The following is a 20,788-nucleotide window of genomic DNA, read 5'->3' as shown; positions in this document are numbered from 1 at the left end:
CTCTGATCCCTGTAATGTATTCTTATGCTTGACCTATTCTAGGTGCTAGAAGAAATAAAGCAGTGTCTTTCAAGTTATCTATGGTGAAGGCTGGAGTGATGGTAAAGTGGTAGGGCAGATTCGGGTTCAATCCCTGGCATCCCATATGGTCCCCGAGTCCGTCAGGAGTGATTTTAAGTGCAGAGCCAGGAGTAACTCCTGAGTACTGCTGAATGTGACCCAGAAATAAAAACAAAAAATCAAATTATCTGTGGTGAAAGATATTTTTCTTTTCAACAAGCAAAGGAGTGATCTTTTATGAAATACGATGAAAGTCAATGATTAGACAAAGGAAAGGTGAGTGGCATATGAAATACAAGCCCCAGGTTTTCATGATTAGATTTAATAAACGGGAAAGAATTCACCAGATTGCATTAAAAATTTCTTTTCTTTTCTTTTTTGGTTTTTTGGCCACACCCGTTTGATGCTCAGGGGTTACTCCTAGCTAAGCACCGCGGTCCTTGCTAGCACTGGCAAGGCAGACACCTAACCTCTAGCGCCACCTCACCGGCCCCATTTTTATTTTTATTTTTTTGCATTAAAAATTTCTAAAGATTCTCCCAATTTCTGGGAGTGACAAATGAATATATTATCAATTTTTTAAGGCACTCCAAGGACATTTGTGAACAGTTGCCCAGGAATCACACTGGAGTAGTACAGAGGAGAAGCAGAAGCAGAGACAGATCAAGGTGTATATATGTAGACTTCAGAGTGGGAGCAGGGAAGGCATAAAAAGAATTTAGGACTGAGCCCTGTTATAGTACAGGGGATAGGGTACTTGTCTGGCAGGCACTCCATATGGTTCCCAGAGCATCGCCAATGGTTACTCCTGAGTACAAAATTAGGAATAACCTCTGAGAACTGCTCAGTGTAGTGGTCCCAAAACAGAAAAATGGAGTTTGGGGCTGGGATAAAGCTAAAAGGTAGAGCACTTACATGAGTGAAGCCTTGGGTTCAACCCCTAGCACTAAAAGAAGAAAAAAAAAGAGGAAATTTTGGGTTTTGAGGGGTTGGGCCACACCTGGTTGTACTCAGGATTTTCTGATTCTGAGCCCAGGGGTCACTCCTGAGGGCATCAGCTGCATTTTAAGGCAAGGCCTTACCCACTGTGCTACCTCTCTGGTTCCTAGAAAAGGAAGAGTCTTAAGCTAATATATCAATAATAATCCCATCAACAACATAGGAAACTAGGCAGCTGTCTGAGATGATAGGACATGGGTAACCCAGGAAAACAGGACACAGGGAAGTTGCTTAAGCAAGGCTAGTTTTCAGGGAAGCCCACCTGAAGGAGGAAGAAGGCCAAAGGAGTTAGGTTGGGAGCACTCTCAATGAGTGCCTGGTTCTCCTAGTTGAGAAAATAGCTCGGGAAGTTGGTTTAGGGACTTACTCTTCAGTGATGTGATGGACTCCATCACATAAGAGCCTCAGCATAAGCTTCTTCTTCTTTTACTTTTCTTTTTTTTTTTTTTGTTTTTTTTTGGGTCACACCCAGCAGCACTCAGGGATTATTCCTGGCTCTGTTGCTCAGAAGCCACTCCTGGCAGGCATGGGGGTCCATGTGGGGTGCCGGGATTTGAACTGTCCTTCTGTATGCAAGACAAACACACTACCTTCATGCTATCTCTCCGGCCCTCAGCATAAGCTTCTATAAGGATCGTATAACCATCTTTCCCTGCAATGATACAGTCTGCAACAATGCCTGTTTGGTGCCTTTGCTGTTTGTGTGTGATATACAGAACTTGGTACTCCTTGGATATGAGGTACAGTGTTAGGGAGCAGATCCTCTTGCTAGGGGACACTTCCTGGACAGAGACTGCAATCCAGGAGGAACTGCTGTCTCAAAAGTAAGGGCCTGAGCCATGGAGCAGCAGTAGGGCGTTTGCACACGGCTGACCTAGGACGAACAGTGGTTCGATCCCCGGCATCCCATATGGTCCCCCAAGCCAGGAGCGATTTCAGAACTTGTAGATGGGGGAAACCCTTGAGCACCACAGGGTGTGACCCAAAAAACAAAAACAAACAAAAAAAATAGTAGACGTAAACAGGGACAGGCTACCTCCCAAATCACTTCATTATTTTTGTTTGTTTTGTTTTTGGGTTACATCCGGCAGTGCCCAGTGGTTACTCCTGGCTCTACACTCAGAAATCATTCCTGGCAGGCTTGGGGGACCATTAGGGATGCCGGGATTCGAACCACCGTCCTTCTGCAAGCAAGGCAAACACCCTACGTCCATGCTATCTCTCCGGCCCCCCAAGTCACTTCAGATTTGACATGTGGTTCTCTAGGTAGTGAATGCATGAGATGGAGTTTAAGGTTCAAGTTTAAGTTCAAGCCCCTGGAGTACCAGAGTTCACAACAAACAAAAATCAGCTTCTACACTTCAGTGGTGAAGGGTGGGGCTGGCTTTATTGATCTTGTTCTGCCCTGGGGGTGAGGGTTGATGGAACAAAGACTTAAAGGTAACAGCTTCTGTATTACAATGTTAATCCTCTTCAGTTCTTGAGGCTATTGGAGAAAGTGAGAGAAAGTCAGTTTCCAGAATCCCAGAATCAGATTGTGCTGGAAGCAGGACTTTACGAGAACTCTCTTGAACTCCAAGCTCTCCTGGAGATGAGTTCCAACAGGTCCCAGCCCTTCATCCAAGGGCCACTCTTGAGAGAAGCACCTAAAAGTGAAGCGGGGCAGCAAAGACTTCCTAGAGGAAGTGAGCATGCTGAGAAAGATGAGTTGTTTGATAGCGTTGCGTGTTGGTTGGCCATGCTACCCTGGTCTATCTTTCCAACTGAACATAATTAACAGACATTTTAAAACAAGACAAAATAAACCTTACAAAACCAAAACCAAACAAACACAACATATTTGATACTGATTCAGACGCTCCTCCCCCAGCACTCCAAAGCATCCACAGTGCAATCAGTATCCATGCAGTTGCTCATGGATTCAATAGTCTGTTGGTATCTTTCTTGCCCCTTTTGATTCTAAGAAAGTCTCTGATCTTGGGCTGGAGCAATAGCAACGGAAGTAGGGCATTTGCCTAGCATGCGTCCAACCCAGGTTTGATCCCTGGCGTCCCATCTGATCCCCTGAGCCCACCAGGAGTGATTTCTGAATGCAGAGGCAGGAGTCACCCCTGAGCACGCAGGGTGTGGCCTCCAAACAAAACAAAAATAAAGTTCTGCTGGAGGGAGGACTTCCTAGTGTCTTGGTCATTATGGTTCCACAACAAAATCCCTCTCCCCACCCCAAGTGGTAAGTAGGTGTGAGTATCATAGCATGAAGATCTGGTGCCATTTTGGTGCACGTCTTCTCATCTGGTCTCCTAAGGTCTAGGTAGGACCTCAGATAGGCCCACAAGTCCTGTTCATATACCTTGGAGTCCTCTAGCTTCACCAAACAGATGTGCCACACAGATGTGTGGCCCGGACAGGCAAGATGAGACGGAGATAGGACTGGTGAAGCGGTGAAGGTCCTCCAAGGGCCAATGGTGGCGAGTGAAGATGACGGAAGGTGGCTGGATCAGGCAGGGTGGGGCAAGGCTGCAAGGCGGGCTGGGTGGGTGCGGCCCTTGGCTCCGCCCCCCTGCGTAGTGGGTGGGGGAGTAGAAGCTGAGCGCAGTGATTGTGGCGTGGTGGTTCTGGGACACTGGGCCTGCGACTGGGCCGTGTTCGTGCGTTCTGGGCTGAGCTAGATGTAAGCCTGCACACAGTTCCAAGTGCAGCCGAGATGGAGCAGGAACTGTGCCAGATCCCCTGGCAGGCGACTCAGCACCTGCTCACAGAGGTAAGTTGGGACCTGGAACCCAAGGCCCGGGGAAGCCAGCTGTGGGACGTTGACTTCTGGGCGGAGATGGAGAGCGGATTTAGTAAGGAAGATGGAGATCCTTCAGCGTGTAGTCAATTTTTTTGTTTGATCAGTGAGCTTGAGCTCCTGTGCTTGGTTTCAGAAAATTTGGGAAAAAGAACTGGGATCTGGGGAAAGAAATTAAGAAATCAGTGAGAAATGGAATGGGAGGAAAAATGAACTACTGGATTCCAACCAAGTTGCAGGCTATGGCCAGGTCAACCTTGGAAAGTCAATGTATGCAGCTTCTGGATAGTAAAACATGCTATTTTATTATTAAGTAGCCAGACATGTGCAAGTTGCTGTGAATGAGAACTAGATGATACAGTGGTTGGGTCACTTATCTTGTTCACAGCTGACTGTCTGCTTACCAGTTTAGATTCCCAACACCGCATTCAGGTCCCCGAGCCTGGCATCCGTGATCTCTCAGTGCAGACTCAGGAGTAAGTCCTGAGCACTTGAGGTGTGGCCCTGAAACAGACAACACAAGAGTTCAAAGCTAAGACCTTTGAACTGATTTAGGAGGTGTGAAGTCAGCTGAGGATCTGGTCTGTAAACTGAGAATTAAGGCCAAGCTTGTCAGTTCCTGAAATGAGAGGCAGGAGGAGAGAGGATGCCTCCACATGGAAATGAAAGTGGAGATGAAAACCAAGAAAACAAGGTGTTGAGGAGTGGTCAAAGCAGCTACCCTCTGGGCATGTAGAACTTGGTGGTTGGGTCTTGCAGAACTTGGTTTGGTTATTCCAAAATTTCTTGATGATAGGGTCAATCACATTTGCTTTTTGAGTCACACCCAGCGATTTTCAGGGGCTACTGCTAGCTCTGCTCTGGCAGGCTTAGAGGACCATATGGGATGCCGGGATTCAAACCATATAGGTTCGAAATGGCTGGCTATGTGCAAGGCAAATGCCCTGCCGCTGTGTTATCTCTCTGGCCCCTACATTTGCATTTTTGGAAGGCATGGGCAGAATTCAATACCCAAGTTGAAAAGCTATTGGTATTATCAGTAAAAAATGAAAGTTGAGGAGAGAAAGAACTAAGCAGATGGAAAAAAACCACAATAGATTCTGGGGATGTTTGGGAATAGACAACACAAAAATTGGCAATTACTTGGATCTTGTTGGTGAGGGAAACTCTAGATAGTTTGTCAGATTTTTTTTAGGAAAGCACTTTGACCCTTGTACTACTATCTCTCTAGAGATTCCTGGATTGCAGAAGTTGGGTGAGAAGAATACTAGTGACATTCCCCCAAAGCTGGCGATGAGAAAGAATGGGATTTCGAGGGTCTTTTTTTTTTTCCACCCTTGAGGTGGGCTGGGGGTGGTGTGTATAAAAATCTTTTGCGGTGCCTGTGAGTTATTCACATTTTGAGCTTTTGGCTGCTGGAAGGTTCTGGAGAGGTATGCCTGGGAGCTATTGATTTAAGGATAATTGGATTATAAATGGAGAGAGGATCATTTGCATGAGAAAGATTGCCCCCAGGGTAGAATTAGGGAAACCTGTAAAACCGAAGGAGAGCCTGAAGATGAACAGGCTAGGGATAATCTGGGAATGTTGCCTGGTTCCTTTTGAAACATTAAGAAAAATCCTGGTGAAATCAAAAAAAAAAAAAAAAGAAAAAAGAAAAATCCTGGTGAAATCTACACACTATTGAAAACACTAAAACTACCTTTCTTTTTTCTTTTTTTGGTTTTTGGGCCACACCCGGCAGCTCTCAGGGGTTTCTCTCCAGTCCCTAAAACTACCTTTTTAATTGTAGGATTCATTACATCCTGTGCCAGGATCATCAGATCCATTTCTAGGACTTGTTTTCACCTTGAAAGAGAATTGCTTACTTACCTGAATCAGCTGTTCCCTAGTAGTTTTCAGTCCTCTGCCAACTTGTGACAACCACCTTTCAGCACTGATTTTTTGTTGTTGTTTCTTTTGGACTACATCCAGCCATATTCAGGGTTACTCCTGGCTCTGCTTTCACTTCTGGTTGGATTGGGAGACCATATGTGGTGGTGCCAGAGATTGAACCCAGGTTGACATGTGCAAGGCCAAATTACTTACTTTACTATTTCTCTAACCCATTTTTTTTCTTTTTTTGTTTGTTTGTTTTTTTCTTTGGGGGCCACACCCTATGGTGCTCAGGGATTACTCGTGGCTCTGCTCAGAAATCGATCCTGGCAGGTGGGGGATGGGGTGGGGAGGAGACAGACCATATGGGATGCCAGGAATTGAACCTAGATCTATCCTGGGCAGGCTACATGCAAGGCAAATGCCCTACCACTGTGCTATTGCTTCGGCCCCGCTAACCCATTTTTTGCCCCCACCCTTAACCCATTTTTATATTGAGAGTTTTATTTGAAAATTATAATTATGTAGTTTTTGGGTTACTTCTTGTTGTGCTAAGGGGTCACTCCTATCGGTGCTGGAAATTGAACCCAGAGCACTACACATGCAAGGAAAATGCTCTACCTTGAGCCCATCCTCAGCTTTCTACTAAACACTTTTAAAGCTTTAGGCTTTTTTTTTTTAGTTTTCTGATCTATATTGATTTTGGTTTAGTATGTGAGTAAGAGCTCCAACTTCATTCTTTTTTTCTTTTCTTTTTTTTTTTTTTTTTTTGGCCACACCTGGTGATGCTCAGGGGTTACTCCTGGTTATGAGCTCAGACATTGCTCATGGCTTGAGGGACCATAGGGACACCGAACCACCTCTGTCCTATGTTATCGGGTACAAGGCAGACTCCTAGGCCCTGCAACACCGCTCTGGCCCCTCCAACTTTATTCTTTTGTGTGGATATCCAATTATGCATCATTTGGAGACTGTCCTCTTTCAACTGATAGTTTTGGGAGAACTGTATATTAGGGGCTGATTATTTTCATTCTTACTTTTCTTTTATTTCTTTTTTTTTTTTTTTTTTTGGTTTTAGAGTCACACAGCTGGTGGCACTCAGGTGTTACTCCTGGCTCTGAACTTAGAAATAGCTCTTGGCATATAGGGTACCATATGGGATGCCAGGGATTGAATGTGGGTTGGCCACATGCAAGACAAATGCCCTCCCTCTATGCTATCGCTCCAGCCCTCCTCCTTTTTTCTTTTTCTTTCTTTTTTCTTTTCCTTTCTTCTGTTTTTCCCTTCCTTCCTTTCTATCTCTCTCTTTTTTCTCTCTTCCTTCCTTCCTTCTTTGTGGGCCACACCTGGTGACACTCAGGGCTTAGGAGTTACTCCTGGCTCTGAGCTCAGAAATTACTCCCAACAGGTTCAGGGGACCATATGGGATGACTGGGATCAATCCCGGGTAGGGCACATGCAAGGCAAACTCTCTACCACTGTGCTATTGCTCTGGTTCTATTTTTGGCATTTTTAATGTTGGATCAAACCCAAAGCTTTATGCATGTGCTCTACCACTGACCCCATATTTCCAATGCAGTTCTAATGCCCTGTAGAAGATTAATGACTTTCCTCTGTGTTAGGCCAGTCTGCTCTAAGAACTAGGAGACTTATAATAAGCCAGACCAGGGGACTAACAGCTCTGATAGCTGAGTGTAGGGTGTAGCAGGACCAGCTGTCTCCCAATAAATTCTACCTGTTACCTTAGGTCACCCACACTTTTCAGTTTCCTTCATTTTTAATTAATCTTATTATAATGTATTCTTATGCTAGACCTGTTCCATGTGCTAGAAGAAATAAAGCAGTGCCTTTTAAGTTATGTATGGTGAGGGCTGGAGTGATGGCACATGCCTTGCATGTGGCCAACTCGAGATGGCCCTGGGTTGGATCCCTGGCATCCCATATGGTCCCCTGTCCCTACCAGGAGCAATTTCTGAGCACAGAGCCAGGAGTAACTCCTGAGTGCTTATGGTTGTGGCCCTAACCCCCCCCCCAAAAAAAAGCTCAGGGAACCATATGTGATGGCAGGGACTGAACTACTATCTTTCCTGGGTGGGCTGTGTGCAAGGCAAATGCCCTATTGCTGTGCTATCTCTTTGGCCCTATCTTTTCTTTCTGTTTTGTGGTTACACTTTTTTTGTTTTTGTTTTTTGGGGTCATACCTGACAGCACTCAGGGGTTTCTCCTGGCTCTGCACTCAGAAATTGCTCCTGGCAGGCTTGGGGGACCATATGGGATGCCAGGAATCAAACCTAGGTCCGTCCTGGGTTGGCCATGTGCAAGGCAAGTGGCCTTACCACTGTGCTATCACTCTGGTTCTGTTTTGGGGTTACACTTAGTTATGCTCAGGAATTACTCCTGTTAGGCTTGAGGGACCTCATGGAGATGCCTGGGAACAAACCTGGGTTGGTTGTATGCAAAGCAGATGTTTTTCTTCCTGTACTGTCTGTACTGTCTTCCTCCACAATAGAATTTAAGTGTGTATATATTTAAATAAAATCTTGAGAGTTATTTTTTTTTCATTTCCATAGATAGAACTTAGTGGCTTCACATGTGAAGCATGTGTTCCACCTCTATGCTATATCTCCAGTCCAAAATATTGTAAATTTTCTTCATACATGATTGTATTATCCAATAACAATAATTTTCTTTTTATTTAGGATTAGGCTCCTCTATTTCTTTATTTCTAGCTTAGTTGCTCTGCTTAGAACTTCTGGTACAATTAATTAGAAGTGCGGTGGGCCTCCTTATCTTGTTCTCAAACTTAGATGAAAGTCTTCAGTCTTTGAGTACTAATGATGGATGGTGCTCTATGTGGGCATTTCATACATTACATTTATGATGTGGGGACTTTTTTTTCCCCTTTTTTTGGTAGTGTTTGGGATCAAACCCAGAACCTTACGTATGTGGGGAATGTGCTTTTTCTCTGAACTGCCTCCCCAGTTCTATGTTAGATAGTTCTTTGGTTTCAGTTTTGAATCTTTCTATCTTTCTTGAAAGGTTATTGAATTACTCCAAATGCCTTTACTTTGTGTTTTTTTTTTTTTGTTTTGTTTTTGTTTTTGGTTTTTGGGCCACACCCAGCAGTGCTCAGGGGTGACTCCTGGCTGTCTGCTCAGAAATAGCTCCTGGCAGGCACAGGGGACCATATGGGACACCGGAATTCGAACCAACCACCTTTGGTTCTGGATTGGCTGCTTGCAAGGCAAACGCAGCTGTGCTATCTCTCCGGGGCCATCCTTTACTTTGTTAATTGGGATGGAGTTCCCTCCTTTATTTTGCTAATGCAGTATATTATGTATATATTGATTGATGAATTCCACAATTGATATGTTAAATCATCTATACATTCCTGGCCTAGAATCCTAGTTGGTCATGTTTCATTTGCTTTATATGTGAGCTCAATCCCTGCTATGGATTCCTGCCTGTGGGATCTAAGCTCACCCAGTTTGGGACACTTAGGACAGGGCCCAGTAGAGGGGACCGGCACAGGTCTATCAGCTCAGGAGGGGATTGTGGCTCTACGAGGCTTTCATTCCCGATAGGTGAGTGGGGGAAAGTTCCAGAGAAGACACCCCCTCACGGGACTTTCTGAAACAATGGAAATAAATTAGGGCTCCAACTCCCCCGAGTCTTATAATCAGGAGGATGATCATGAGAGCCAAGAGTGACCCAAACTGTTCCCTGGAAGGCCCTGGGACTCTCATGGCTACCTGGGCCATCCCCAGATTGTTGGAGATAGGGCAAAAGAAGGTGATGTTGATGGACTACTCTGAGGGCTGGAGCAGAAGCCAGGCACTCTGGGGTATAGCAGAGGGAAGAAGGGGCCCATGGTCATGCTCCAATTATAGCCTTCTGGCTCTGGATTTCTGCAGGCATCACAGCTCTGGCTGGTCTCCCTGTGGCCCTGCTGCCCGGTATGTTCTCATATATATAATCTAAAGTTTGAAGGTTTTCTCTACGTTCTTTATTCATTGCCTTCTATGAAATAAAAAAAAAGGCATACCAAGGAGAGTAACATGAATCACAGCAAAGTCCCCATCATTATCCAGCCCAAAACTTAGAAATCTCAGACTGGAGAAGAGCTGTAGAGAGCTTGGAAAAGGGGCAAAGCTTGAGGCTGAACATGGGGAGGGACCTTTGGAACCCCACAGGAATTGGGTAAATGACTTTGATTTTCTTTCCCCAAGGAAACGGAGAATTCAGAGTCTGTGTTGGACATGTCTTCATCTTCTGGAAGTGGAAGCATGCATACCTCCTGGAATTACGAACCGCCAGGCTTTCATCACTCTCCTCCATGTCCAGAACAGGAGAAGACCCCTTTGGGATCTACAGAGGCTACTAGGCAGAATGTGGGTGAAATGGGGCCAGAGTTCAATATGTTGCTGCCTGAATCCAGTGTGAACTACTGCTCCCAAATGACTCTAATGCCTTCACACATGATTTTCTATCAGGGCTCTGCCCCAGTCCAGCCAGGAGTGATGCTCTTCAAGGAGCCTCCGATGGGGCCTTTGGGAGAGCAGAATATTCCCAGAATGGCCTTGAATTATGTTGGGAATATCAGAGCCCACCACAGTGGGCCATCTGTCTCAGCTCCCACCGGTATCCCTATGATGTCCCATATCAGGGCCCAATCAATGCCTTACTCTGGGCCCCCAAGAGGACCTCCTAACAGAGACTCTTTGATCCCTAAGATGCTATTGGCCCCAGCTATGCCTTCAGCTGAGAGTCAGTCAGTGCTTTCCTCTTTGCCTCAGATGTTACCCCCTAGTAACTCCCAAGATTTTGGGATGTCCTCAACTAGTTCCCCGTCATTGCTGGCTTTAGAATCCCCAAATTCTTTTGGGAGCCAGCCAGCCTTCAGGGAAGACTACTTCCCACCTGAGCAGCCCAGAGCTGCAACCCAGGAGTCAGAGCAAAACCCCCGGGCCCAGGAAAAGCCTGCCAGGAGAAGATCTCCAGTCTCAAGGCCTTACCTCTGCCAGCATGAGAATTGTGGAAAAGCCTACACCAAACGTTCCCACCTCGTGAGTCACCAGCGCAAGCATACAGGTGAGTGATGTTGGTGAGGGTGGTGTTTCTGGTGTTTCTGGTATTTAGATTGGCTAAAACCACTGGGATTGATCTGTTATGCTTAGGGATGAGGTCCTCTGTTCCTGCTACCTTGCTCACTCATGGTGTGATGGGGCTGCCAAGGTGAAGGTGACAGGGTGGGGATGGGAGTCTATTAGTGGCTGTCACCTCACAGACATCCTCATCTTTCCCTTTGTTTTTTTCAGCTGTGATTGCTTGCCTACTCAGAGTTCACCTCCTCCTCCCACCACTGGCCTGTTAATTCCACTTAACTGTGCACTCAATCAGTTTACTTCCATTTAATTCCTTCTCTCTTTTTCTTTACTTCTCCAGGCGAGAGACCCTATCAATGCAAATGGGAGGGATGCCTGTGGTCCTTCATCCGATCAGATGAGCTCGTACGACACATGCGCATCCACACCAAACACAGACCCCACAAATGTGAACTGTGCGGCCGGCAGTTCATGCGATCGGACCATCTAAGGCAGCACCAGAGAACACATGTGTCTCAGTCTCCAGAAGCACAGACCAGTAATGGACATATGCCTGGTCTTCCTGCTCCTGGTCTTTAGGTTCATCTCTTCAGCCCACTCACAACCCCACCTGTCTCTGAGCAGCTGACCCCTGTGGCATGGACCTAGAAGAAGACACATCTAAAGACAGTGCGTCTAGAGGCCCACAGGGAACTTGTCAAAGCCAAAGTCAGGATTTTCCAACATCTTCTCCTGCCAAGTCCAGTTCCCTGGGAAGATGGGACAACCAGAGATTGAAGCTTTGCCCAGAGGTCCTGTGCCTGGAGCTGTCCAGCTTGAAGCCCTTTTGTGGTTGTTCTTTGCAACATAAAAATCCCATTGTTTGTGTTGGTCTTCTACCGCTGCCAGAAATCAAACAGGACCAGTCAGCTCCTGACCTGACCATGAACTAGCCCTGTGACCCTGGGCAGAATCTTTGCTCCTTATGCTCCCTTTCCTCTTCTGGAAAATGAGAACATCAGGACTGGCTTGTGGGAGATACCTCTGTACTCTGGAGGCTGCTGAGTTGGGCTAACTTGGGGACTTGAACAGAGCAATGCAGGGTGGGTTGTGGGATTGGGCCCTTCTAAGCACCACAAACAGCTCAGACTATGGGGGAGCAGATAATCTGGAGAGGAGAAACTAAGGGGAAGAGACCCTAACAACAGTTTCTCCCTTCATCCAGTCAGTCATTGCATCACTGCCAGGAACTATATAGCTCAGCAGAGAGGATATCCTGTACCAGTGGATACCTCTGATGGGCCTCTTTGGGGTTCCTCAGAGGAGGACCCAGCCTGTTGTTATCTTGCCTTACTTTTCCTTCCCTTTCTGGCATCCTTCTCCCTAATAAACCCTTGGTGTTTAATTCTGATTTTATTATTATTTTATATATGACATCTTTATTTAAGCACCACAATTGCAAACATGTTTGTAATTGAGTTTCATTATAAAAAATATAATCCACCTTACCAGTGTAACATTCCCACCACCAATGTCCCCCATCTTCCTCCTCCCTCATTCCCTGCCTGTATTCAAGACAAGCATTCTACTCTCTCACTCATTATTATTGTTATAATAGTTGTTACTGTAGTTATTTCTCTAACTACACTCAACACTCTGTGGTAAGCTTCATATCGTGAGTCAGTCCTTCCAGCCCTCATCTCTATTGTCTCTGGGTATTATAGTTCTGCTTTTAGTTAATGTGGAGACATTTGGGAATCCTGAAGTTCAGTATCTGCCTCTCATACCCCGATGCTATCTAGTTAAAAATTTAAAAAGTGGTTAGGGAGCAGGGGACTTTCCTGGTAGTATTGGGGATAAGTAGGACCATACCTCATGGTGTTCAGGGACCATAAAATGCGAGACTCCTATGAATGCCAGGCATGTGTGCTGGGCACGCGGCATCAGGATTGCCCTCCTAGGGACTGGCCCCAGATATCACAGATTCAAGGCACATGGACTACTATGGAGCACCACATTCTTGGGCTCCTAGAAACAATGTCATGACATCTATGGATCTCTTGTTGGTTGCCATGTGTATGGGAGGGATAGAAGGTTCAGGGCTGGGGCCGGGAAGGTGGCGCTAGAGGTAAGGTGTCTGCCTTGCAAGCGCTAGCATAGGACGGACTGCGGTTCGATCCCCCGGTGTTCCATATGGTCCCCCAAGCCAGGGGCGATTTCTGAGCGCATAGCCAGGAGTAACCCCTGAGCGTCAAATGGGTGTGGCCCAAAAACCAAAAAAAAAAAAAAAAGAAGGTTCAGGGCTGAAATGCCAACCATGTAAACTGAGAAAGTTGGTTACCAGATGGCTGCAAGTAGTACAGATCAAGGTAAGGGAGAGGCTGGGGTAATTTTTCTAGCAAAAGGAACTTTTGTTCCTCAGACATAGCTCAGAACAGGGATAGCTCTCAGACATAGCTCAGAACCTCAGAACACAACTTTGTTTTATCTGAGGAACCTCAGACATAGCCAATGGTACTGGGATCACAACAGCAGCTCCCCAGGTGTGGGCTACATGGATGAAGATGCCAGAAACTTCCTGGCATCTACCACTTTTCAAAGTTCCTCCTGCTGGAGGAGGAGGAGGGTCTATAGCAGGAGGGTTTAGGTCTTGTCTGGTGATGTTCTTTAGGAGGGAAAGGAGCATTAAGAGCTAGCACTTCCTCTTGTGCAATCATGGAAAGGGAATAGAAGTTTGATTTTACTTTTACTGGGCTCACTGTGCTAAAGACTATCCTGTAACTCAACCAGTGGCTGCAGATCAGGGCCCATTACATAATCCTATGCAGTGAACAAATAGCTCCCCCCACAAGGCTACCTACCTACCCCCACCCTGTGCCAATATGTGTGACACCTCACACATAGATGGCTTCCTGTCTCAGGGACCTTTGCTCCTCTTTAGCCTGCAGCCATTGGCTGAGCTGACAACTTCCAAAGTTTTATGCCAGAAATTCAACAAAGGGACACTGGAAAAGATAGACGCTATTCCCTAGCAAAGGACCCCACCCCACTGCCATTCTAAGTTTTATCCAGTAACAATGACAATGGCAGGTTCCTGGTGCTTGGAGACACATTCCACATGGACACTGGTGCCATCAGTGAAAGTGTAGTAGCCTCCAGGACATCTTTGTAGAATAGGGTTATTATGCGCATAATACTGTACTCTTGGTGGGCTTCCTAACAATTGTCAGCAGTCTGAGGTCTTGAGGCATTTCAATGCTAGAGACTGACACTGTGGGACTATTGGGCCCTGTGGGGCTAGAGACCATGCGATCTGGGTTCTAGTGCAGATTCTAGTGTATGCTTTGCCCCCAATAGCTGAGCTGTCTCCCCACCTCTAGACTCCGGACCCTCTTGTAAACATCCTGGTGATGCCCACTGTGCCTAAGGAGAAGGAGGAAAATGCATTGCCCACATTCTCCACCAAAAAACAAATAAAACAAAAAAACAAAAAACAACAACCAAAAAAAAAAAAAAAGAAAATAGAGAGTATAAACACCAGTGCTGTTTAGTAGGTTTGCCTGCTGAGTTAGTCTTTGAACTACTCTTATGCAGGCCATGGTATCTCCAAGCTGTCTTATGGCCTGGTGCCTGCATGAGAAATGGAGGATGGAGTCTAGGAATGCTGTATTCTATCTCTGGAATACTCTATCACTGGAATCTCACTCAGGAATATTCTATTACTGGAACCTCACTCAGGATTCCAGTGAGTTCTTTGATATGGGTTTCTTGATGCTCCTGCTGGTGCTGATTCCTGGCTCTGTTAAATCTTGTCAGGTCTGGTCAACAAGGCTGAGACAGTCCAGAGTTTAAAAAGACAAAATTTCAGACAGTAATATGTAACGGATAAAATGGATTCTGGCAAGATAGCCATATTTGACCTTAAGACAGAGCAAGGTCAGAGGAACACTTGATGCCCTCTCTTGGACAGTCTGTGGGAGGGGTTTCCCCAGAGATGGAGCAATAGAATACCCAAAGGAGGGAAAAGACCCAAGGATTAAGAACCAAGTGTCTACTGGCCTTTGGGCAAGCCTCCTGGCAGCCTTGGTCTGTATCAGTCTACTGCCAATCTTGTGGCACCTCCAGGGGATTTGTGAGGCAGAGGTGCCCTATGTGCATGAGGAACTAGAAGTTCTATGCTAAAAACAAGATCTAATGGAAATATGAGGTAGAATTGCTCTTCAATATTTTTGACTTTTGGTGACTTTTGTCTGACACCTGGACCCCTGGATCCAGGAGACAAAGGGTGTTTTGAGGCCACTTCTACTGGGACCCTTTCCCAAGCCCACTCATAAGAGGCTCTTTCAGATCTTTCTTAACTTCCATTAAATTGCTTTTCTACAACCCAATGCGGTTTAGATACACACAATGCGGTTTAGTACACGCAATGGCTGTGTGTACTCCCAGTTGTCTTTGGACAGGATCTCTGATTTTAATTGCTGCATGTGAGTGGGAAACATGGCCGATTCATGAGCCTACACTATTTCCTCCTAGTAACTCATGCTTTTGGGGGAGAGAAGTTTGGACCACCTTGCAATATTCAGCAGCTATTCCTGGAATAGCTGGAATTCCCGGAATAGCTGCTGGTGCTTCTGGTAGAGTTTGGGGGCCATATGTAGTGCCAGGAATCAATCTAGGGTCAACTGCATGCAAGGCAAGCATCTTACCCATTGTACTAGCTTTCAGGCCTCAGTGCCTCATACTTCTATTTCTCTGAAAAAAACAATGGCTGCTTGGAGGAATCAAAAAGCCACATTGTGAATCTCAAGGAGGTAAAAAGTTCTTCATGTAATTATTTCTCCTTCCCATGATCTTAAATATAAGCTGGGCTTAAAACCTTGGGGGTCTGGATACCTACCATTGATATAAGCAAGCTCAATAGTATCTTCCATGGTTCCTGAGGTCACAGAGGCTAGAATCTCACTGGATGACTCTTGGGGTACAGCAATTGGTACTGAAATTACCCTTTTAGTATTCTGTCTCTACCCAGATCTTCAAACTCCTTTTGACCCCATATGAATGGGTTGACTTGATGGCTTTGAATGTTGCACTATAACGCAGCCTAAATTCTCCAGTTCTCTAGTCTCAAAAATATTTTGTGTTTAGGTACCAGAGCAATATTACAGCATTAGGATGTTTGCCTTGCATGCTGCCAAAACCAGGTTTTATCACTGGAGCTCATATGGTCCCCCAAGCACCACCAGGAGTAATTCCTGAGTGCAAAGCCAGGAGTAACCCCTGAGCATCACTAGGTGTGGCCCCGAAACAAAAACAAACAAAAGTATTCTGCCTCTAGAGCAGGGGTCCTCAAACTTTTTAAACAGGGGGCCAGTTCACTGTCTTTCAGACTGTTGGAGGGCCAGATTATAGTAAAAACAAAAATTATGAACAAATTTCTATGCACACTGCATATATCTTATTTAGAAGTAAAGAAACAAAATGGGAATAAATACAATATGTGGCCCGCGGGCCGTAGTTTGAAGACCCCTGTGAGGGATACCAAAAATGTCATCTAGATGACAACCTTTCTTGGGAGCCCAAAACAAGTATGCCACCAATAAGGACTGGAGCCATATTGGCCATATGCAGCTGGGATGTTATCATTGGCAGAGCACAGTGTCATAGTACTTAGTACAATCTCCAGGTCTTATCCAGGCAGAGCACCTCACTGTAAACAGTCTTGGGCCCAGAGAAATAGCACAGCGGCGTTGGCCTTGCAAGCAGCCGATCCAGGACCTAAAGTGGTTGGTTCGAATCCCGATGTCCCATATGGTCCCCCGTGCCTACCAGGAGCTATTTCTGAGCAGACAGCCAGGAGTAACCCCTGAGCACCACCGGGTGTGGCCCAAAAACCAAAAACAAACAAACAAAAAACAGTCTTGCCTTTAGGGCCTCTGACCACCAGTAGGCACCTGAACAACCTTTCTTCCCCTGGGCCTTATTGGCATCTATTTGCAACAATATTATGTGTGTCAATTGGAGCTTATGACTGAAAGATAGTGTGAAGATAAGTGGCATTTGGAGGTTAGAGGAACTATAACTCCTGGAGTTGACTAAAATTCAATGATCTTTAATTACTGCTTCCGGGCCCTTCTGGAACCTTAGGTGCTCAACAATTTTTGTTTGTTTTTGGGCAACACACAGTGATGCTCAAAGGTTAGTCATGCCTCTGTACACAGGTGGTACTGGGTGACCATACGGGATGCTAGAGATTAAATTTGAGTGAGCTGTATACAAACAAAAAAGCACCATACCTGACCCCATTAAGTTCCCATTAAGTTTAACATGAGCATGACACATAGCACCCTTTGTATTATGCAGGAAATGAACACTTTCCTCAGTGCAAACTTGTCCTGTTTGAGAATGGATTTGAGGGCTTCCCAAGTCTTTCTTGAATTATGGGGTGTCAGAGCAGCACTGAACTGAATCTCAGATGTAGCTGGATCTTCTCTCTCAGAGGTCTTGACAAAGTCCTCAAGATCCTCTTGCAACTAATAGATGTCTCTGTTCGTCTCTTGGCTGTAGTCATCTTTAGGGGGAACCTGAGAAGAAAGGGAACAAAACAGAGTCCTGCTCAATTCTGCACAGCCTTGTCCCCTGCTCATGCTGATATTCTCCTAGCTTAGGTGTCCTCCTTCCATCCACCCCCATACTTTTGCCTGAAACTCCACAATTGAATTGGCACTGGTTCCATTCAGTGTGTCCTCTACTTAGGGGTCAGAAGAACAGTTCTGACATGAAACTCTTTATATCTTTCTGCTAAGGTCTACCAGAAGGGGAAAGCTAATTTGAGCTCTGTGGGTGGAGATAGGGTGGAGGAGGGGCAGGGGATGTTACATGACTTAGAATGCAGTAGTTATGAAGGCCAGAGCAATAGTATAGTCAGAGGAGGATTGCTTATGGCCAAGTCTTGGTTGATCCCTGGCTCTGTCTTTGTGTCCAGATCCTTGCTAGGACTGAGCAGGCCATGTACACTACCTGCTGATGCACAAAAATCCAGAAAAGACATATATCAGCATTTCCCATAAGTTTACTTTTGGTAAAGGCTTGGCTCTTTACCTGTTCAATGACCTGGTCTCCACTGAGAAGCGTTTGATTCACATTTGTGGCCCTGTATCCAGGGAAGGGCATCTTGTTCCCTCTTGTCTGGTCCCCACTGCAGGACCATATGGTCCCCTATGGCTTTGAGCTGCAGTGAAATGCATTGAAATCCATTTGAGGGGTTGAAACGATAGCACAACAGGTAGGGCATTTGCCTTGCATGTAACTGACCTGGGTTTAATCCCCAGCATCCCATATTGTCCCCCAACCTGCCAGGAGTAAGTTCTGAGTGCAGAGCCAGGAGTAACTCATGAATTTAACTTAACTGGGAATGGCCCCAAACAAAACAAAACAAAACAAAACAAAACAAAACAAAACAAAAAGGCATTTGAATTCCATTTCGGGACTGGTCTCCCGGGTAGGACATCTGGTGCCCTCCCATTTAGTACCTGGGCACAAGTAGTGATGGTTGTGCTGATTTCACCTGGGGTATGATCACCCCCAGCCATCATTGTTGGGCCCTCAGGTAGGGTCTGGTGCCCAGTGATGCTGTACAACATGTCTGTGTCTTGTGATCAGGTAGGCACCTGTAGGATTGCTCTGAGCTGAGCAGTTTGAATTCTGGTGCCAGGAAGGCATCTCCATGATGATGTCTAGGATCTGATCCAGAATGATTCTATAACCTTGGCTGGCTTTGTGGGCCATTTGGACTTTGTGGAGTCAGAGACCTACAGAGCTGGGGTCTTTCAGGGAGCAGATCTAGAGTTCTGGCCTGCTTTTTGTTTGGCTCATTTGGGCTAGCCTGAGCCTGAAAAGCGAGAGGCACAGGGAACAGCTCCTCAAGAAACCGAGTAAGAACTTAAAGAATGCTTTCCTGCCCCTCAGCAGCCTCCTGTGCACTGCCTGGACACTGGGGAGTTGGAGAAGCACCCAGCTAAGGCTGAGGCATAGCTGGCTCTTCTGCCTCATAAGTTTGGAGAAGCTCTTTCTGATTCTCTTGCAAGTAATGGAAGATGTCTGTGATCATCTCTTGCATGTCATTTTCCATGGAATCTGAAAAGAAAGGTAGACGATTAGTGTCTTGCTCAGTTCAACTCAATTCTTTGCTCCACTTCTGTTGATTTTCTCCTAGCCACCCATCTCCCATGCCTAAATCTCCACAGTTCTCTTTTCACCGTGCTCCTGAAGTCTGCACTTCGTATGTCTACTGTGCCCTCCACATCCTCTCAAGGTGCTGACTCGGAACTGAAACTATAGCTACCGTGTGTGTGTGTGTGTGTGTGTGTGTGTGTGTGTGTGTGTTTGTATGTGTGTGTGTTTACATCTATATTTATTTTATATCAAATACAGTTTTTCAAAGTTCATTTTCATTAACTGTTTCTTCCCACCAATTTGATACTCCAATACATTCAGGTTTGTGTACAAGAGTTTATGAACTTTACAAACATTTTTAGTTTTCCAAATAGAGATTTACATAGTTGTTAATCCTAGACTTCTTCCTGCCTTTGATGTTCAGCACCAATCACACCAGCAATGTTGCATTCCCTCCACCATTGCCATCAGTTCTCCACCTACCAACCCTCAAGCATGCCCCATAGGGCCCAGAAAATTTCTATCTAGTGCATCTTCAGAGTCAATGGTCATGGAATTATTGCAAAAAATGTGTGCCCATGGGACTGGAGAGATAGCACAGCAGTAGGGCTTGCGCACAGCCAATTCAGAACAAAGTGTGGTTCAAATTCTGGCATCCCATATGGCCACCTGAACCTGCCAGGGGCGATTTCTGAGTGCAAAGCTAGGAGTAACCCCTGAACACTGACTGGTCTGACTCAAACAAACAATCAAACAAAAATGTGTGTCCAAATTTTTGGGTGAAAAAGGCAACTATCAGAGACAGAAAAAGTGTCCCATTGGGATCAGGAAGATAGGGTTTCTTCCTACCTTTCCCCTTATCGACTCCCAGGATACTGCAAGTACCGTAGTCCAAACCACTAGGTGTCCCTTAGAACTGGGAGGGCCACAAGAAGGAAACAGGGTTGGATGGGGCCAGAGCTGAAGTCAACCGAGATTTGGCTAGAGATGGTGTGTGAATAACCTACAGAACAGCACATCAAAGATCAAGTCTGAGACTTTCCTAGAACAGCCCTCCCCTTTTTTAAATATTTATTTAATTTTTGGGGTTTTTTGGGGTGGCACACCCTGCAGCATTCAGGTCATTTTTGGCTCTGTGCTCAGAAATCACTCTTGGCAGGATTGGGGGACCATGTGGGATGCCAAAAATCAAATTTAGGTCTACCCCGGGTCATCTGTGTGCAAGGCAAATGCCCTACCACTGTTCTATTGCTCCAGCCCCAGCCCTCCCTTTCTGATTGACCCTCAATTTCAGTTCTAACATGGCTCCCAAGTCAAGGAGCTGTGATGAATTTTAGTTTGGGAAGAGTGAGCAGGTCCAAAGAGCTAAAGCAAGTTGCATGAGTGGATGTGTGTGTGTGTGTGTGTGTGTGTGTGTGTGTGTGTATCTCACATTTGGGAGTACCTGATATAAACCTGGAGTGAACCCGGGGCATCCTAAACTTAAGGCAAATCCTCTACCAGAGAGGTGGAAGATATGATTCAAAGCGAGCAATATGGCGCAAGGTGCCCAAAGGCCTGAATCTAGAATCCCCCAGGGCTTTTAGCCCCCTGAGATGCCTGATGGTAAACAAAGCATCCAGGATTCCTCCCAGAAGTAGGCAGGCTCCTTAGAGGCAGGGTCTGGATGATCACTGAGGTGTACCCTATTGATCCAAATTCAGGGGTCCTCAAACTTTTTAAACAGGGGGCCAGTTCACTGTCCTTCAGACTGTTGGAGGTCCAGATTATAGTAAAAACAAAAATTATGAACAAATTTCTATGCACACTG

At 45.8% G+C, this 20,788-nt stretch overlaps 1 protein-coding gene across 1 annotated transcript; it reads left to right on the top strand.

The window, feature by feature from the left end:
• Positions 1-3,763: 3,763 nt before the first annotated feature.
• KLF17 (KLF transcription factor 17) lies at positions 3,764-18,837 on the top strand. The gene is made up of 6 exons (XM_049775502.1): positions 3,764-3,820; positions 9,952-10,813; positions 11,168-11,365; positions 11,452-11,496; positions 18,413-18,465; positions 18,772-18,837. The coding sequence occupies exons 1-6, from the start codon at positions 3,764-3,766 to the stop codon at positions 18,835-18,837; spliced, it is 1,281 nt and encodes a 426-aa protein (XP_049631459.1).
• Positions 18,838-20,788: the final 1,951 nt, after the last annotated feature.

Source organism: Suncus etruscus, chromosome 6, assembly GCF_024139225.1.
Source record: "Suncus etruscus isolate mSunEtr1 chromosome 6, mSunEtr1.pri.cur, whole genome shotgun sequence".
Taxonomy (NCBI): Eukaryota; Metazoa; Chordata; class Mammalia; order Eulipotyphla; family Soricidae; genus Suncus; species Suncus etruscus.
The sequence above is the reverse complement of the archived record's forward strand: the minus strand, read 5'-3'. Positions and strand labels throughout refer to the sequence as shown.